Source organism: Elephas maximus, chromosome 1 (genome assembly GCF_024166365.1).
Source record: "Elephas maximus indicus isolate mEleMax1 chromosome 1, mEleMax1 primary haplotype, whole genome shotgun sequence".
In the NCBI taxonomy this organism is placed as follows: domain Eukaryota; kingdom Metazoa; phylum Chordata; class Mammalia; order Proboscidea; family Elephantidae; genus Elephas; species Elephas maximus.
This window is the reverse complement of record NC_064819.1, coordinates 157,523,286-157,541,917: the sequence shown is the minus strand read 5'-3', so window position 1 is coordinate 157,541,917 and position 18,632 is coordinate 157,523,286. Positions and strand designations below refer to the sequence as shown.

General features: G+C 35.1%; 1 protein-coding gene across 5 annotated transcripts in view; it reads left to right on the top strand.

Moving 5' to 3' along the window:
- Window positions 1–18,632, top strand: part of EPHA7 (EPH receptor A7) — a 204,434-nt gene that overhangs the window by 64,501 nt on the left and 121,301 nt on the right. For all 5 annotated transcript variants that reach the window (XM_049897478.1, XM_049897473.1, XM_049897467.1 and 2 more), the window contains exons 4-5: window positions 12,410–12,565; window positions 13,568–13,903. In XM_049897478.1, the coding sequence (XP_049753435.1) occupies window positions 12,410–12,565; window positions 13,568–13,903 (492 nt within the window). The remainder of the gene's footprint in view (window positions 1–12,409; window positions 12,566–13,567; window positions 13,904–18,632) is intronic.

The window sequence follows — 18,632 nt, the reverse complement described above, 5'->3', positions numbered from 1 at the left end:
AATGTTGTGTAAACTTGAAGTAACCTGCTCTTAAGAAATAGTCTTATATTTACAGATCGACCATTAGCCTCACGGAAAAACTGCCACAAATAGTCTTCCAGTTTAAATATAATTGGTCAATAATGTGTCCCTACACAAATTTCCTGCATGTCTACTTGTGCTGAATAATTTTCTCAGTTCACATTGATGAAATGTTACGGCTTTGGCAGGAAAGGTGACTTGAGAGTCAGTATTCACCACTGAAATGGCAGATAAACATTTACACTTTGATGAAAACATTGTGAAAGATGCAAATTGAGGCACTATATTAATAATTTATATAAAGAGTTTCATATAAGATATCAGAAACTTAGCTTAAGCACATAATCAACCACTTGATTATCTATGCCATTTGAAGATGATAATGTAGTATTTAGAAGTCATCATGTTGCCTTTTAGCAGACATAGCACTTTGGCCCATTGTTAGGTATATTGTTGTTAGATGCCATAGAGTCAATTTTGACTCATAGCGACTCTGTGTGACCAGATAGAACCACCCGATAGGGTTTTGTAGGCTGTAATCTTTACTAGAGCAGATTGCTAGTCTTTTTCCTGCTGAGCCACTGGGTGGGTTCAAACCACTGGCCTTTGAGTTAGTATCCTAGCCCTTAACCGTTGTACTACCAGGACTCCACGGGTACGGTGTCATTAGATAGTAATTATTTGGTCAGAGAATGAATGAGTAGTTGGGCTATATTTCATTAATAATTAATGTGCATTTCTTATTTGCATACACATGCAATAATGGTAAAGATTATCAAGGGTGTTAAGTAGAGTGGGAGCCAAACTTTTCATGAAAATTAACTTTGTAAAATAATCATAATAATATACTTGTGGAGTGCTTATTCTATGCCAGACACTGGGGTAAATTCCTCACATAAATTATACCCTTTAATTCACAACAATCTTTTGAGTTACTCTTATTATTATTATTATCTATTTTAGATGTGGAAAAAACTGGGCACAGAGAATTTTAAGAGGAGAGTCACTCAGGTCTTTTTTCTAGAGGACAAGTGTATTGCCTTTTTAGGATCTTTAAAGTGAAACTTTATGTGATAAAATTAACAATGTCTATTATTCAAAAGGGGGCTCTGGTGGTGCAATGATTAAATCTTTCAGCTGTTAGCTGAAAGTTTGGTGGTTTGAATCCATCAGCTGCTCCAAGGGAAAAAGATGGGGCAGTCTGCTTCCGTAAAGATTACAGCCCAGGAAACCCTATGAGGCAGTTCTCTGTCCTATAAGGTTCCCATTAGTCAGAAATGACTAGATGACAATGGGTTATTATTAAAAACTATGAATTTTATCTTGGGAGAGATGATTTTTAAAATGATTATGTGAAAAGAATACTGACTTTTAAAAGAATTCTTTTAGTAAAATGAAATAATACTGTGGCATAAATAAGCCACATTTTTTAGTTGCTAAAAATAAGTAATATCATATCTAAGTTTACTTAGCTGTTAGTTATTGTTAGGTGCCGTAGAGTCGGTTCTGACTCATAGTGACCCTGTGTACTTCAGAATGAAACACTACCCAGTTCTGCACCATCCTCACAATCCTTGTTATGCTTCAGCCCATTGTTCCAGCCACTGTGTCAGTCCATCTGGTTGAGGGTCTTCCCCTTTTCCCCTGACCCTGTACTTTACCAAGCATCATGTCCTACTCTGGGGACTGGTCCCTTCTGACAACATGTCCAAAGTATGTAAGATGTAGTCTCGCCATCCTTGCTTCTAAAGAGCATTCTCGTTGTACTTCTTCCAAGACAGATTTGTTCATTCTTTTGGCAGTCCATGGTATATTCACTATTCTTCACCAACACCATAATTCAAAGGCATCAACTCTCCTTCAGTCTTCCTTATTCATTGTCCAGCTTTCACATGCATATGATGCGATTGAAAGTATCATGGCTTGGGTCAGGCGCACCTTTGTCTTCAAGGTGACATCTTTGCTTTTCAGCACTTCAGAGAGATCTTTCACAGCAGATTTGCCTAATACAATGTGTCTTTTGATTTCTTGACTGCCGCTTCCATGGCTGTTGATTGTGGATCCAAGTAAAATGAAATCCTTGACAACTTAAATCTTTTCTCCGTTTATCATGATGGTGCTCATTGGTCCAGTTGTGAGGATTTTTGTTTTCTTTATGTGGATGTGTAATCCATGCTGAAGGCTGTGATCTTTGATTTTCATCAATAAGTGCTTCAAGTCCTCTTCATTTTCAGCAAGCAAGGTTGTGTCATCTGCATAATGCAGGTTGTTAATGAGTCTTTCTCCAATCCTGATGCCATTTTCTTCTTCATACAGTCCAGCTTCTTGGTTTATTTGCTTAGCACACAGATTGAATAGGTATGGTGAAAGGATACAACCCTGATGCACATCCTTCCTGACTTTAAACCATGCAGTATCCCCTTGTTCTGTTCAAACAACTGTCTCTTGATCTATGTACAGATTCCTTATGAGCACAATTAAGTGTTCTGGAATTCCCATTCTTTGTAATGTTGTCCATAAATTTGGTATGATCCACACAGTTGAATGCCTTTCCATAGTCAGTAAAACGCAGGTAAACATCTTTCTGGTATTCTGTACTTTCAGCCAGCATGTATCTGACATCAGCAATGATATCCTTGGTTCCGCATCCTCTTCTGAACCCAACCTGAATTTCTGGCAGTTCCCTGTCGATATAATGCTGCAGCTGCTTTTGAGTGATCTTCTGCAAAATTTTGCTTGCGTGTGATATCAATGATCCTGTTTGATAATTTCCACATTCAGCTGGATCACCTTTCTTGGTATGGTCATAAATATGGATCTCTTCCAGTCAGTTGGCCAGGTAGCTGTCGTCCAAATTTCTTAGCATAGACTAGTGAATGCTTCCAGTGCTGCATCCGTTTGTTGAAACAACTCAATTGATATTCCGTCGATTCCTGGAGCCTTGTTTTTCACCAATGCCTTCAGTGCAGCTTGGACTTCTTCCTCCAGTACCGTCAGTTCCTGATTATATACTACCTCTTGAAATGCTTGAACGTTGACTGATTCTAATTTCCCTTATGTTAAGTGCTTTTAATCCATGGAAACCCTATAATACTATTTTGCTGCAGATTTGAATTAGGGTTAAGATTATCCTATCCTAGTCCTTTGTTTTTTTTTTTTTAGTCCTTTTCCAGTGGGGGTACTAACTCCTAAGAAGATTTCAGTATAAATTTAATTTTTATCCATATGGTGATCTCTCAGAGAAGAACTGTGAGAACAATACTGAGTTAAATACAGAGAAGTTTGAATTTCATCTTTCTTTTTATGGGAGTTGATTTTAAATAATTTACACGGTTTAAATTTTTCTTTTCTGGGTCCTTACTTGCATGAGCCAGAGTGAATGTGCCCATCTCTTTGAATACAGAGATGGTTTGACAACAAGGCACTGTGAGAGTTAGAGGAGCATTGCTAGGCAGAGCGATGATCCCTGACAGGCAGCAGCAGACACTGTCAGGAATGGCACGCAGATGCAGGGCAGCAATGCTAGAGCCTGTCTTTCACACTTTTTGTTGCACCTGAAAGACTAAGTAGGTATGCCATTTTATGTGCTTTTGGGGGAAATAGTGGTAGAAATATACATGTTTTCAAAGATAGCATTTCAGTTTAAACAGCTGTAGGGCCAGGCAGTGGTTAAAATGCTAGGCTGCTAACTGAAAGTTCGGTAGCTCTAACCCACCAGCCAGTCCACAGAAAAGAAATGTGGCAATCTGCTTCTGTAAGGATTTATAGCCTTGGAAATCCTTTATTGAGTTCTCCTCTATCCTATAGGGTTCCTATGAGTCAGAACTGACTCTACAGTAATGGGTTTTAGGGTAGTTTAACAACTAGATAATTGATTATTGTGTTACTGTCACAAGTTTCTTGCAAAATAGAAATATAAGAGTAACTAGTGTGTCCATAGCAGTTTAGAGTTAATAAAGGATATTTTTATTAATCTCACTGTTCCTCAACAACCTTTTGAAAAAAAGGAAATTGAAGCATAGAGCTGTGAAGTGATTTTGCCCAAATTACATTCTAGTAAGTAGTGGAATGGATTTGAACACAGGTCTTTGGAGTTAAAATCAGTTTCTCTTTTGTTATACCACATTACCTCTTTCATATAGTGGAGACTTGTGTGTTGCTATGATGCAGAACAGGTTTTAGTGGAGCTTTCAAGTTAAGACAGACTAGGAAGAAACACCTGGCAACCTACTTCCAAAATATTCAGCATATTAAAACTGTGGCTCACGAAGGTCTGGTCCCATTGTACTTGGGCTCACATGAGCCACGGCCAACTTGATGGCAGCTAACAACAATAATATCCATAAAGCAGATTAAATAAGAAGACAGAAGAAACCTGGAATGTTCAAACTTGACATTTTTTCCTCTTTTTTTTTTTAATCATTTTGGCAATGACATCAAAATTAGGGTGATTTTCTGGTAAAATAAAGTACTTTAACTCCAAACTTCAGTGAAAGTCCTAGCATATGACAATATTTCAAACTGATAATTGAATAAAGGGGAAAAAACTTCATTTTTGTAATACTTTGTTTTTATTTGTTTTACATTCTAAACCTTAAAAACAAAACTTTTAAAACCTTTTTATTTTATATCTGTTTCCTTTCTGCTATATAATATCAATGATTTATTATGTAAGTGACACAGATAACACAAATATATGTATATATGCCTATACATATATATATCTGAAGTGAATTTTTCTTTTTAGTTTTAAAAATTCCTTGTTTTTAGCACTTCAGCTCCTGTTATTAAACCTTGACATTCCACAGTGTTTCTATTCCAAACTATTACAAGTTTGTTATAGGGCAATATGGATGATGCCTTGCAAACCATAATACACTCATTACATCATGTTGTTTTTATCCTCCCTGCTCACTGTTCATTCTCATTGTGAGAAATCATAGCATATCAGTGACAGGAGGTCTGGATTTCAGGCAGACTTTTGTAATTATTCCCACTGAGGCACTGTCAATAGGATTAAAATAAAGACTCTGGATCTGTCCATCCCAGATGAGGTCAGCACTTTGAGCAGTGGGAATACTATTTCTACAAGCTGTGCTTTCCCCTTTGTATTATGGAAGCATAGATATTAATATTATACAAATATTTGAAAGCTCCTATGGAAACAGACTAGCTTAGCCTGAATTAAGTAAGATTTCCATCTGCAATAAATAAAATAATGGCATTCATTAGAATCCCTAACTATGTATGTATGTAGATTCTACAATAATGTTAAAGCCCAGAAAGTTTCAATTATAGAACAATCCACTTATAGTTCATAATTAATAAACTCTTTACAGCTGCATAACTGGCCCGGAAACATCTGCATAGCCTCATATTTTACACACATACACATACACATAATTTCTTTTTAAAAAAGTTCAGTTGTGCTTAAAATCACAGGTCTGGAAATAGAGTAAGACCTGTGTTTGAGGGAGGGGATGGGGAAAAAAGAAAACCAGCCCTTGTCTGGCAAAGTCATGTGGGTAAAAATAATAATATTTAAGGGCTCTTCAGATATCCAGTCACAACTATATTTGTACGTAAAAAAACTCCCCTAATATAAGGGTGGTATGAATAAAAATAATCGACTCAATGGCACTGTTTTTTTTTTTTTTTTATGGATAAAAAGAACCCTGGAGGCACAGTGGTTAAGAGCTTGGCTGTTAACCAAAAGGTTGACAGTTTGAATCCATCAGCCACGCCTTGAAAATTTTATGGGACAGTTTTGCTATGTCCTAATGGGTCACAATGAGTCAGAATCGACTTGACAGCAATTTTTTTTTTTTTTTTGGTTTTTATAGAAAAAAAATTATTTTTAAGTTATAAAATTACTGCTCTACTGACTAAAGTGAATGCATTAGATAAGTTATAATTTATGAGACTCTAAAAATGTACCCCAAATGAACAAATGTACAAAAGAGTATAGTGATAATAAATTTTTGATAGTTTTTTTTTTTTGTAATTTATAGTTAATTTATTAGACCTAAACACAAATCTAGACCTAATAGATAAATACAGAACATACAGAAAAGCAAATTAATATATCCTAGACAGGTATATTCTTCTGTTTTTTCCTAATCTTTGCCTAATTAAATGTTCATATTTGAAATTGCTTTTTAAAATGTATAGCAAATTTATTGAGATGTAATTAACATAACATACAATAGACCCATTAAAGTGTACAAGTCAATGATTTTTATCTTCTCAGAGTTTTACATCACCACAATGTTTTAGAACGTTTTCACCTTCCCCAAAAGAAACCCATAACCATTACAGTCACTCCTCATTTTCCCTCCCTGCCCCAGCATCTTGCAGCCACTAATCTCTTTCTGTTTCTATAGATTAGTCTGTCCTGAATATTCCATATAAACGGAATCATATAATATGTGGTCTTCTGTGACTAGATTCTTTTCACTTAGCATAATTTTTTTCAAGGTTCACCCATGTTTTAGTGGTTATCAGTAAATCATTCCTTTTTATTGCCAAATAAATATATATTGTGTATATATACCACTTTTTAAAATCTATCCCTTATTTGATGGACATTTGGTTATTTCAACTTCTTGAATATTATCATGAATAATTCTGTCAGTATTGTCAAGTATAGTTTTTTACATGGACATATGTTTTCATTTCTTTTGGGTATATAGCTAGGAATGGAATTACTAGATCATATAGTAATTTTATATTTAACCTTTTGAGGAACAATCAGACCATTTTTCAGTGTAGCTGTACCATTTCACATTCCCACCAACTGTTTAGAAGCTTTCCAATTTCTCCACATCCTAGCTAGCGCTTATTATTATCTGTATTTTTTTATTATAGCCATTCCAGTGGATGTGAGTGGTATCTTAGTGTGGTCTTGATTTGCATTTCTTTGATGGCTAATGACGTTGAGCAGCTTTTTATGTGTTTATTAACCATTTGTATATCTTCTATGGAAAAATATCTATTCAGATCCTTGTCCATTTTTAATTGGCTGATTAATGGATTTTAATTTTTTGTTTACATTTGAATTTTGAAATTCCAATCTATAAAGTTTCTCAATAATATTTCAGTTTACCTCATTAATTTTATGCTGAAGAGATTTCACTATTATGGATTTGGAGACTTTTCTAGTCTGAAAAAAAAAAAAATCTAGAATCTCTAGGAGAGTGGTTTTCAACATCTAAAAAGCTTTTAAAATATAGAAATGTGTAGGCCTTGATAATGATTTAGGGATGATGATGCCCCTGAATTTTCAGTGTCTGTAGTGTGCATCCATGAATGGCAGCAGGGAAGATATGGCTTATCAGTGCCCCACTGTCCAGGATAGTGTCAGGTATTCTAGGATGGAACTTGGGGCTTATGATTTTCAAAAAAAAAAGAGCCCATTAAGAACCAGGAAATCTTTCCTGGCTATTCAAGAACTCTAGATTAGGTGGTGTTTTGGGGATAACTCGTTTATGGGAGCAGACCCTTAGAAATATGATCAGACAGGATTTCCCTCAAGCTTAACCCTGTAGGTCACGAACAAAGAACTAAGGCAAGTCTGGGTATTAGGACTCTCATTCAGAAGGAAGAGATTTGCAGTTTCATCAAATTGCTTGGTTTAAAGAAGTGCAAGGAGTGAATATTTGCTGGTGGCATTTAGAATAGCCTGTAGGATTTTAATTTAAGAATGCAGAGGAGTTCATACCTGCACCCCAACTGTTCACAAACTGCCTCATGCCTGGCAGCCTGTTGCTTAAATGCTTGATACCCATTGAAGACTACTATGGAATTACCTGATGGTTAGAATAATTTAATTGAGTATCATCATATAAGGTTTTAATATCAACTTTCTTATACAGTAAAACGTCTGAAAGCCGGAACCTGTGTAAGGCAGAAACTTGTCAGAGAAGAAAAACTCAAATATATCCCACTAAATACAGAGCAACAGGAAAGTGGTGATTGCACCCTGTGAAAGTGGAAAACTTATGAGACCCAAAAAAACAAGGCAGTCCCCTCTAGTTCCGGCTGTCACAGGTTTCACGGTATATTGAAATATCTTTGTGTTCAGAATTTAGTTATATGTGAGAAGCCTTACTGACTTTCGTGTTTCCTTAAAATAATTTAAGTTTCAATATAGTATTTGAACCAATTTAGTTAGATATATATTCTTATTTAAAATAATTGAAATTAAATATAATTATATATTTTTTATAGAGCATATATTGTAATACTATATAGCATATGTAATATAATTTAGTAGATATAGTAGATCGTATTGCAACTGTCTAGTATTCAGAAGTTTTATATGTGTCCTAGATTCTCTTTTTCTTTGGTGGTTTTCTGTTTAAAGAATGGACTAAATGAAAGCTTGCTTAGTTTATGCAATCTGATAAGATTACAGTTCTTGACCCTAGAATAATGAACTTATGTTATTTTATTCATTAAGGCCCTATGGATTGAAAAAACAGTCAAAAGAATCAATCCCAGGCTGTTGTGGTAACAATGAAAAATATTGTTATTAAAATAATAGGTGAAAGAGTATTTTTCAAAAGTAAGTGTTTAAAACAAATTTTATATCTCAAATTTTCATCAATACAGTGAAAGATTACTTTTTTAAAGAATACTGAGTTAAAAAACCAAATCATCAAAGACAGGAAATTAAAATGGTATGTTTCTTATTGTAACTAACTTTACCATGTGCACATATTATACTCATTAGATTTTGTTTCAAGTTCAAATACTATTGAACAAATTGAGAAATAAAGCAAAGGAAAAAAAAAGTAAATCTCTGCTACTGCACATTTCTAGAAAGTTACTCTTGTATATTTCATGGTTATGAATAAAGAGAATTTGTCTTTGATTGAGGTATCAGAAGGCATTTACCTTTAAAGATTTTTTTACCAGCACTTTTTGGAAAACCAGATGCATTTACAGAGAGGAGAAATTGCCTGGATTTCTTCGTAGCCTTTTTGGGAGCAGTTGGAGAGCTCTTCTAATACTTTCTTATGTGGATGACTTCAGATGTGCCACTTCTCCCCAATTTATCTCGTTGAGTATTTGATCCTATCTATTTCATGTAGATACCTCATCACAATTTCTGATTTTCAGAGCATCTGTTACTCCCTTTTAAAACTTTTTAACAGCTAATTGCTCACTCTTATCCTAAGAGATATGGCTTAGGTCTTCACATGTTCCCGGCTTTATTCTTAACACTATAGCTGCAAAGATTTTGCACTTATTTTTAATAACTCTAAATTGATAGTCTCCGTAGAGGTTAAATGAAAACTATCTTGTTACAACTTATTATTTTCAATATTAACTGAACTGAGACAGAATATTACTTCAAAGAAAAAATGTTAAGACTTTTATGACCACATTTTTCCGGTAATGCCTCTACAATTATCTGCTTAATGATAGCCACACACGTACTCCGTAATTTTGCAGGCATCTTCAGTGCCAAAATGCATGGTGAAATTGAGACTACCTATTTAATATCTCCCCTGTAAGGTGTGCTAGGGTATTATTTCATAGTTTTCTAGATTAACGTAATAGCTTTAAACTATTAATGTGTATAATAAAAGTATAATAGGGGCTCATTGAAAATTAATTTTTAGGAATGCTGAAGCCCTTGAGACTATTAAATGAGTGTCAAACTTTGGCTTATTCAGCAGTGAAGGTTGGTGGAATAGCACATGGCTGAGTGTCATCAGTCTTGTGTTTTAAGTCCAGTTCTAACCTAGACGAAATGGAATTATTTGAAGAACAGGTTCCTTTTACTTCAGATCTGTTCTCCCATCTGTTAAAATGCTAATGGAATTTAATGCATTTTGAAAGTGGAGTGATAAGAGCTTTAATTTTTTCTATACTAGGCATCATATGTGCTCTGTAAATCATGTTAAGAAGTACACTTTCTTATTTGTGAGGAAAGTGGGACTAACCCTTTAGTTGAAAACTTTATTTGCAATGGGAGAGTAAGAATTCTGAGGGCCTTCACCTGGTAGATTGCTACCTAAAAAAACCCAGTAAAAAAAAAGTATTGAAAGATGTGTTGCTAACCAAAAGGGTGGCAGTTCAAATCCACCAGCCACTCCTTAGAAACCCTATGGGGGCAGTTCTGTAGCATTGTTATGAGTCAGAATCAACTTGATGGCAGCTGGTTTTGTTTTGCTTTATTTTTATTTAACCTTTATTTTTGGAGATGCAAAATCATGTTACTGTTGTGTCCCCTATCTCCTCCCTGCTCATTAACCTCCCCTTCATTATAAAGCAAGTAAACACACATACAAATACATAATGTCATTAAAGGCTGTCAGGATACATCTCTCTGTCTCTCAGGACACTTGTCTCTTTCTCTTTTTACTTTTAATGCTTGTGAGTAAAGCATCATATTCTCTGTTGTGTGGGATGTTATCTCTGAGATGCTTATAAATTACCAAATCATAGGCTCTGTTCTTTGAGCTACAGATAATATATAGATCAAGATACGTGAATATTTAAACTATTCCTAAGGTTCCTAAGAAAAGAATTTTCATCCTGAGAAATCCATGCTAAATCCTTTAGCCTACCAGTTAACCATTCTTTTAGATAGCAAGATCATATTTTCAGAAATGCCTTAAAGTGTTATGTTTTTGTTATAGTGTAATCAATGTCATTGTTCTCTCTGTGCCTTCCATTTATAATAACTGCTACTAAAAACATGTGAAGATGCTTTAAACTTCTTTATTTAATATGTTTGCAAGTGCTTTCTACTGATATGAATTGAGGAAACCAACACAGCTGACTGGCTTCTGAGGGCAATAATGAATCGTATTTTAACAAAGAGATGATTGAAATTCTATTTAGATATTCATTTATCTCTCCATATAGGTATCTCTGTCTGTCTGTCTACCTAACTATCATCTACCTGTCTGTCTGTCTATTGCAATATAATATTTCTTTAAGTTAAGCCTTTAAGTTACCTAGGATACTTATCTTTCATGTGAAACAAAAGATGATTTTGAAATTTCAGTTATATCAGAGTTACGTGTCAAATAATCAGCATGTGAACAAAAGTAGAAAAAGACTCAACTTCTTTCTGAGAATGTACCGTCTTAGTAGGTTAGACTCATTGATTTTTTTCCCCAAGAGTGAATGTATAATTAAGTTTCTGAACAATGCCCAAGTTGAGAACATGAAAATAAACTTGAAACTAAGAAATTAAAAGTTATAATTGAATTCATGTTGAATATTCACTAATATTTATTTGTGGATATGGTTTATGTATTTGGTTAAATTTTAAAGTCACTAACATTTAAATAGCTACTCATATATTTAATATTAAAAGTACATTGAATGTATTCAATGTATGATACCATCAATTAATGAAGCATTTACGGCTGTCAGAGTACAAAGACAATTGCTGTCCTGTTTTGGTTTAATGAAACATTGGTTGAAATAATGAAAATTTTAACTTGCTAAACTTTACGTAAAAAGAAGTATATAAAATGTTCCGTGATATTAAATGGTTCACAGTGACCTGATTTAATAGCAAGTAGAATCTAAGTGAATAAGAGCAACTTTGCTAGGTAGTAACAGAGATGTTCTCTGCATATGTCTGGCCATTGCCTAGAGCAGTGCTATGGTAGTGTGACTGAGCCCTTAACCTATCTCAGAGGAGGAGGAGAAACAGGGTTGTAATCTGTTTACAGTTCATGTGCCTCTCTCCTTGTTTCTGGTGGTACAGCAATCCCCCGATCCATGAAACTTCACTACTTTTAGTAACAAGTGGAAAGCAACCTGTCTTATAACTTAAATTGGTTGAAATTACACCTCCAAGTTTCCTGAAAATTTGGGGAGGGCATATATTTCAATCATATTCAGGTGGAATTTTAGTATATCATTATTATTTCTAGGCTGTTAATTAAAATAAATATTTTTTATTATGAACAAAATTAGAAGATAAAAAGTTAATTTACAGCTATATTAGATTAAGAAAATATAACTTTGAAGTGTCCTGATGCAGACCAACAAACAACTTAATTATATTGAAATCAAAGTTACTCTGAATTAAATATCCTAAGAATTTGTCTAAATAACTTACAGTGGTATTCAGTTGTGGGCCCTAAACTTTGGAATTCCTGATTCTAACTGCATGGGCAAGTTGTTGTATCCTTTTTATTTTTGGTTATTTTGCTTTAAAATTGTAGTATCCTAAAACTGGGTTTTTGATATTCACTAAAATAAATATTTTATCATAAAGAGCTGTTTTTCCACAAAATCAAATTGTACCTTTTCTCTTTGCTAAATATTACTAAAATTAAAATAATAATGTTCTTTTTACTCTCATCTTCCTATTTTCACTGTTTTTTTTTTTTTTTTTCTTTTGCCTATACAGCCTGTGGCCGTGGGTTCTACAAATCTTCCTCTCAAGATCTTCAGTGCTCTCGGTGCCCAACTCACAGTTTTTCTGATAAAGAAGGCTCCTCGAGATGTGAATGTGAAGATGGGTATTACAGGGCTCCATCTGACCCTCCGTATGTGGCTTGCACAAGTAAGTTCTTAGGAATATGTAAGTAAAGAAGGACTTTCCCATCCCATCCATTCATTTGTAACATTGTGACATCCTTGAGATAGGTATTGAACTTGTGAATACATTCTCAGTCTTAAATTTTCTCTGAGTAGACAAGGTTAAACAATATTATAAAATAGATATATCTTAGGTCACCTTCAGTGTAATTTTCATGTCTGCAAAATCAAGATACATTTTACTAACAGTTTTACATGTATATAAATAAAATATAAAAATTATTAGAGTCTTGCATAGATATGAAGTGTGATTAAAAAGTAATGGCTTTGGATTAAAATTCCAGTACTGAATAGAGCAAGAGTCTTGGTACTTCAATTAATGAATGTTTGAGAGACCTAAGGAGCACTGGTGGTGCAGGAGTTAAGTGATCTGCTGCTAACCAAAAGGTTGGTAGTTCCAATCCATCAGCCAGTCCTTGGAAACCCTACGGGGCATTTCTACTCTGTCCTATAGGGCCACTGTGAGCTGGAATCAACTTGGTGGCAGTGGGTTTGGTTTTGTTGAGAGATCCAAATCCAAAGCCAACCCCAGACACTACTATAAATAATTCTTTAGCACATTAAGAAGGAATAAATGTATTCTTTGTGATATGGTTAAAGGAAAACTATTTTAAAACAACCGTACAACTGTTTTTTTTTTTTTTTTTTTTAGGTGTATTAACTGTTCCTTTTTAATTACTTGCAAGAAAAATAGCTAAAGACTGTGGCAAAAGTACAAAGACAGTTGCTATCTTGTTTTGGTTTTTATGTATTAAACAGAAAATATATAAAGCCTTTTGCCAAGTGAATTCAAGAAGGCTTTTATATGATTTCTCGTAATGAAATGTTTATTTGAAAGAAAGCGTTTCAGCTAGTTTTCTCTTTGGTCATTGAGCCACTCGCTTAATGCCTCACATAGATCCTTTCTTTACTTTTGTGTAATTTCTATTTTGCTTATTTGCTTATTTTTTATTATTTGTTTTCAAAGGACCTCCATCTGCACCACAGAACCTCATTTTCAACATCAACCAAACCACAGTAAGCTTGGAATGGAGTCCTCCTGCAGACAATGGGGGGAGAAATGATGTGACCTATAGAATATTGTGTAAGCGGTGCAGTTGGGAACAGGGTGAATGTGTTCCCTGTGGGAGCAACATTGGATACATGCCCCAGCAGACTGGATTAGAGGATAACTATGTCACTGTCATGGACCTACTAGCCCACGCTAACTATACTTTTGAAGTTGAAGCTGTAAATGGAGTTTCCGACTTAAGCCGATCCCAGAGGCTCTTTGCGGCTGTCAGTATCACCACTGGTCAAGCAGGTATGTTTTTGTGTTTGTTTTCACTGAGTGAACAATGCACCAGCATAAGTGAAGTGTCTTCCTTCAATAGTTAGTTAACTTGTCTATACAGAACGTGATTATTCTAGTTCGTTGCTTACTCACACCTTCAACTTGTTTGTTGTTTCTCCTGTTTCATGTTAAACCATTAGTATACTTGTTAATATCTCCACCAAAGATCTGGTAGGAGAAATAAAAGGAGATGAATGTGAACCAGTTAAGATTGACATAAAACAAGCAGTTCTGTTGGAAGATGTAGAGAAGGAGGAGAGGTAAAATACTGGAAAAAATGTGGTATAGGATATTTCCCACATTTTTATTTTTTTATGTGGTACATGCTCATGATTATAATCTGAACATACTTAAGAATAATGTAAAAGTCAGCTGCACAGTCTTAGTATTAACCAATTTATACTACATAGAATATGATCTGTGTAATATGTGGCAAGTCTGCATTTAAATTTGCATGAAGGAATTTTAAGTTCATCAATAGATTTGTGATCACATTAATGGACATAATACTAGAATAAGTATTTGGCAGATATCATGAGGGTTTCAAAAGAAATATCATAGCCCAAATAATTGTGAGCTTGTAGCTTAGCCGAAAAGCAGTTTTTCCACATATTTTCTTACTGGCCTTTGAGATGCTCTTCTCAGTGATTCTTTGTTGGGGTAAGTGTGTTTTGGGAATACAAATTGGGAAGGCAGTTTCAGAAATTATAGAGTCTCTAAACCTTCAGAAGTATCATGTTATTGAAGAACATTTCAGAAATTGTGGATTTTCTCAATCTTTTGAAAAATTCTTAACTGCTTAAGGAATATGCTGTGTATTAGATGTAGCCAAGTGCTATGTCATTGTCATTAATAAACTTAAACCTGCGCTGGAGCATTGAGTTGTGCGAGCATTGTAATAGGCTTATAATAAGGTCCTCTTGGTCTTTGGCTGGCCGTCAACTATTAACCAGTTTTATCCTAAATTCTTCGGCATAGACTAATCTATTCTTCCTTTTCATGCCAATTTTAATAAAATGTTGCTATTTAAATTATATCTACAGAATGAAAACTGTGCTTATGGTCTCATGCTTACCATTTTGAACAGCTTAGTGGCTTCTTATCCTAAAAGTTTTGTTCTGATGTTTATTTAAAAGGCATTGTCACGTCAGAGCTCCTGTGTAAAAGCACATGTCTGAAGGTAAAATAACATAGAAACTTTTAAATCTTCAAAACTGGACAAAAGAAATAACTGATATCTGGACTTATTAAAAATATTTATCCTATTAACTATTCTTTTGAAATGCTGTTGGCATTGAGTATTTTTACTTATGTTGCTTTGTATTGAAATTTGCCATAACTTTATGGCAAGTGGGTTTGAAACATTTTAGGTGCATTGTTGTGACACCAGATTTAGAAACATTAACAGAAATTCTTAGCATACGGAGTGAGAATAGCTTTATTTTATTACTGCTGATATCAAGTGTAAGAAAGAGTATTTTATTAACTTTTGAATATGACCCAGAGATGCTGAACTGATACTATAGAGTTTAGCACATATTCCACTTTTGAGATGTTTTCTTGCTCTTTAAATATCTACTGTTTAATTTTCCAAGTTAATAATAAAAAAAGTTAATAATACTTGGGTTAAATAGGTCACATAGGTCACATTTTCCATAAATTCATGAATGAAATATCACACAGTAGTCAAGCAAAATGGCTCTGATTGTGTTCTGGTTAAGAGCAAACTAGTTTCTTGTTATCTTTTGTTTTTGACAAATGATAGAAATGTAAAAAATTAGATTGCTGTGATGGTTGCCCACTCTGTACATTTACTAAGAGAATTGTATACCTAATATTAATAAGTTTTATGGTATGAAAATTATGCCTTCATTAAGCTCTTCAAATTTTTCAAATGAACAGATATCATCAAGGTTAAAAAAGAAAACTAGGTTTATACATTTATATTAAAATATTAGTTCACAATTTTCTAGTCTTTACTACATGAACAATACAACTCATGATTTTACAGTTAGCTTTTTCTACTATAAAAAAACAAATTCATTTAAATAAAGAATTAAACTGTAGTAGTTTTAATTTATTTTTTAACAGAAGAAATTTGCAATTTGTTAATAACTACTGTTCTATTGTGTTTGGATACCCACTGCCCCCCCATTGCCAATATTTTGCCCTTTATAAAGGAGGGTATGATTGGAAACTGTGTTTAAGTTCATGACTGTCCACGAAAACCTACGTTAGTTCTTGAAATTCTCATTCTGCATTAACTAAAGAGCATCACCTTCTACCTAGTTGATGCTGCAGTCACTTCAATAACAAATTTAAATCTGGATCTCTGGTCAATTATCCTCCATCAACAATTCCCTGATTCCTAGAATAAAAGGTTTACTGAGAGAATCTGCATCTGCCTGGGAAAGAATAGAGGGTAAGGATGGAAAATAATCAGCCAGTATTTGAAAGGTAATGTGTACACTTCTCAGTTCCTTTACTATTAAGTTTGGAGTCTGGAACTTGAGACTAAGACACCCCATATCAGTGTGTGTGTAAATGTAAGTGCATTGAAGACCTCCAGTCCTTTCTTCAGGATAGGAGTAGGGACACTGGCATTAAAGGACCTGGGTTCCAGCCCTTTCTCTGCCTTTATGAAGCACATGCTCTTGGGTGAATCACTAAAATTCTATGTGAGTAAAACAAAAAAACCAAACCCGTTGCCGTTGAGTTGATTTTGACTCATAGCAACCCTATAGGACAGAGTAGAACGGTTCCCATAGAGTTTCCAAGGAGTGCCTGGTAGAGTCGAACTGTTGACCTTTTGGTTAGCAGCCGTAGCTCTTAACCACTACACCACCCAGGTTTCTAAACATGAGTAAAATGGGTATAAAATAATATCTACCTCTTTTATTATCTTGTTAAATGAGATGATACTAAAGAAAATTTTAAAAACTCTTTATTGTCATAAAAATGCTATTGCAGTGAGTAGTAACATGAATGCTTTTTAATCCTCTATTTACGTCACTCTTTGTTAACTTGTCAAGGCAAAACACACTAAATCTTTATTTCTGTAATAGTAGAATCCTAGATTGCCTTGAAAAGACTGTTGGTAGAGTTATGGACATCAAAGGAAATTTTGGTGAGGACTCAGAAGGAACTGAGGAGAGCTATAGAGAAAGTCTCTGTTGCCTTAGAGAATCCATATTGCACCAGCAACAGAACGTTGCTAGAAATGTGAACAGGAAGTGCATTTTTGTGAGGCTTTAAAAGAACGTGAACATGTGATTGAACAATGGAGGACAGACGATGCGTCTTATGTAGTGATAAAGAACTTGTCTGAATGATGTTCAAATATTTGGTGGAAGGTAGAACTTGGAAGTGATGAACTTGGATGTCTGGCTGATGAGATTTCTAAGCAAGATCTTAAAAGGGTCACTTGGTACTTATAGTAAAATCGAGAGGGAAGAGATGGACTTAAAAATGAACTGTGCAAAATGAAAACAGAACTTAAAGATTTGGAAAATTCTGTTGCACAAACTAAGGACACTTGTTCTAGAATGTTTACCAGGGACATGGCTCCATAATCTTTTGGCAAGGCAATTAAGCCTGCGATAGGTGGATCTAACCAACTATCACAGCAGAAAATACATCAGCTTAGATTGAAGGAAACAGAGAAAGAACAAAATTAAAGAACGCTGCCTGCCTCTTGGAAATCTACAGGCAGGAAACGGGCTACAGGAGCTATATCTCTTGTTCTCCAGGAAAAGAAAAGGACCATCCCCGGAGCCGATCAGAGATCAGCAGAACCATTGGAAAGAGCACAGGAAGCAGGGCTTTCTTGGTTTCAAAGAGTGGCACCATGGTCTCTTGGATCTCAAAGATGCGGCCACAACCTCCTAGGTTTCAAAGAGTCAGATATTCACCAGCTCAGTTCTGGAGTGTGGGGCTGCCGTGAAGGGTGTGCCAGGGGGATGGGTCCACTGCCCAAAGCTGAGAGGCAGAGGTGCCATGCCTAAGGGGCAGAACAGGGACTGCAGGGACCAAGGGATAGGGTCACCACAGAGACGGACTAGGCAAATGGGGCTGCCCAGAGCAGAAGGAGCAGAGTTGCCATCCCAGTGGGCCTGGAAGACAGAGTTGAAGCCTAGGGCTGAGGGACCTCTACCCAGAATCTAGAGGCCATGGCCAACAGCCAGAGTCTGGAGGGTGGGGCTGTTGCCCAGATGGCCTCAGAGAGCAGAGGATTATTTTCAAGTCCTGAGAGCTAATATAAATTGTTCTACTGGGTTTTGGACTTGATAGTGCCTGTTATCCCCTTTCCCTCCAATTTCTCCCATTTTTAATGAAAATGTCTACCTGTACCTGTTCCACCATTGTCCTTTGGAAACAGATAACTTGTAATCTAGATTTCATAAGTTCACAGATGAAGGGAAATTTTGCCCCAGGATGCAGTATGCCTAAAGTCTTAACCTGGAGTTGATTTAGATGATTCAGAAGATGAGAGTTTGGATTTGGAGTTGATTTTAGACTTTTGCAATGATGACGTGATGGGGTGAATGTGCTTTGCATGTTGCAAGGACATGAATTTTAGGGGGCCAAAGTGTGGAATGTTATGGATTGAATTGTGTCCCCCCCCCAAATATGTGTTGTAAATCCTAACCTCTAGGTGACTATTATCCTGTTTTGAAATGGGTCATCTTTGTTATGTTAA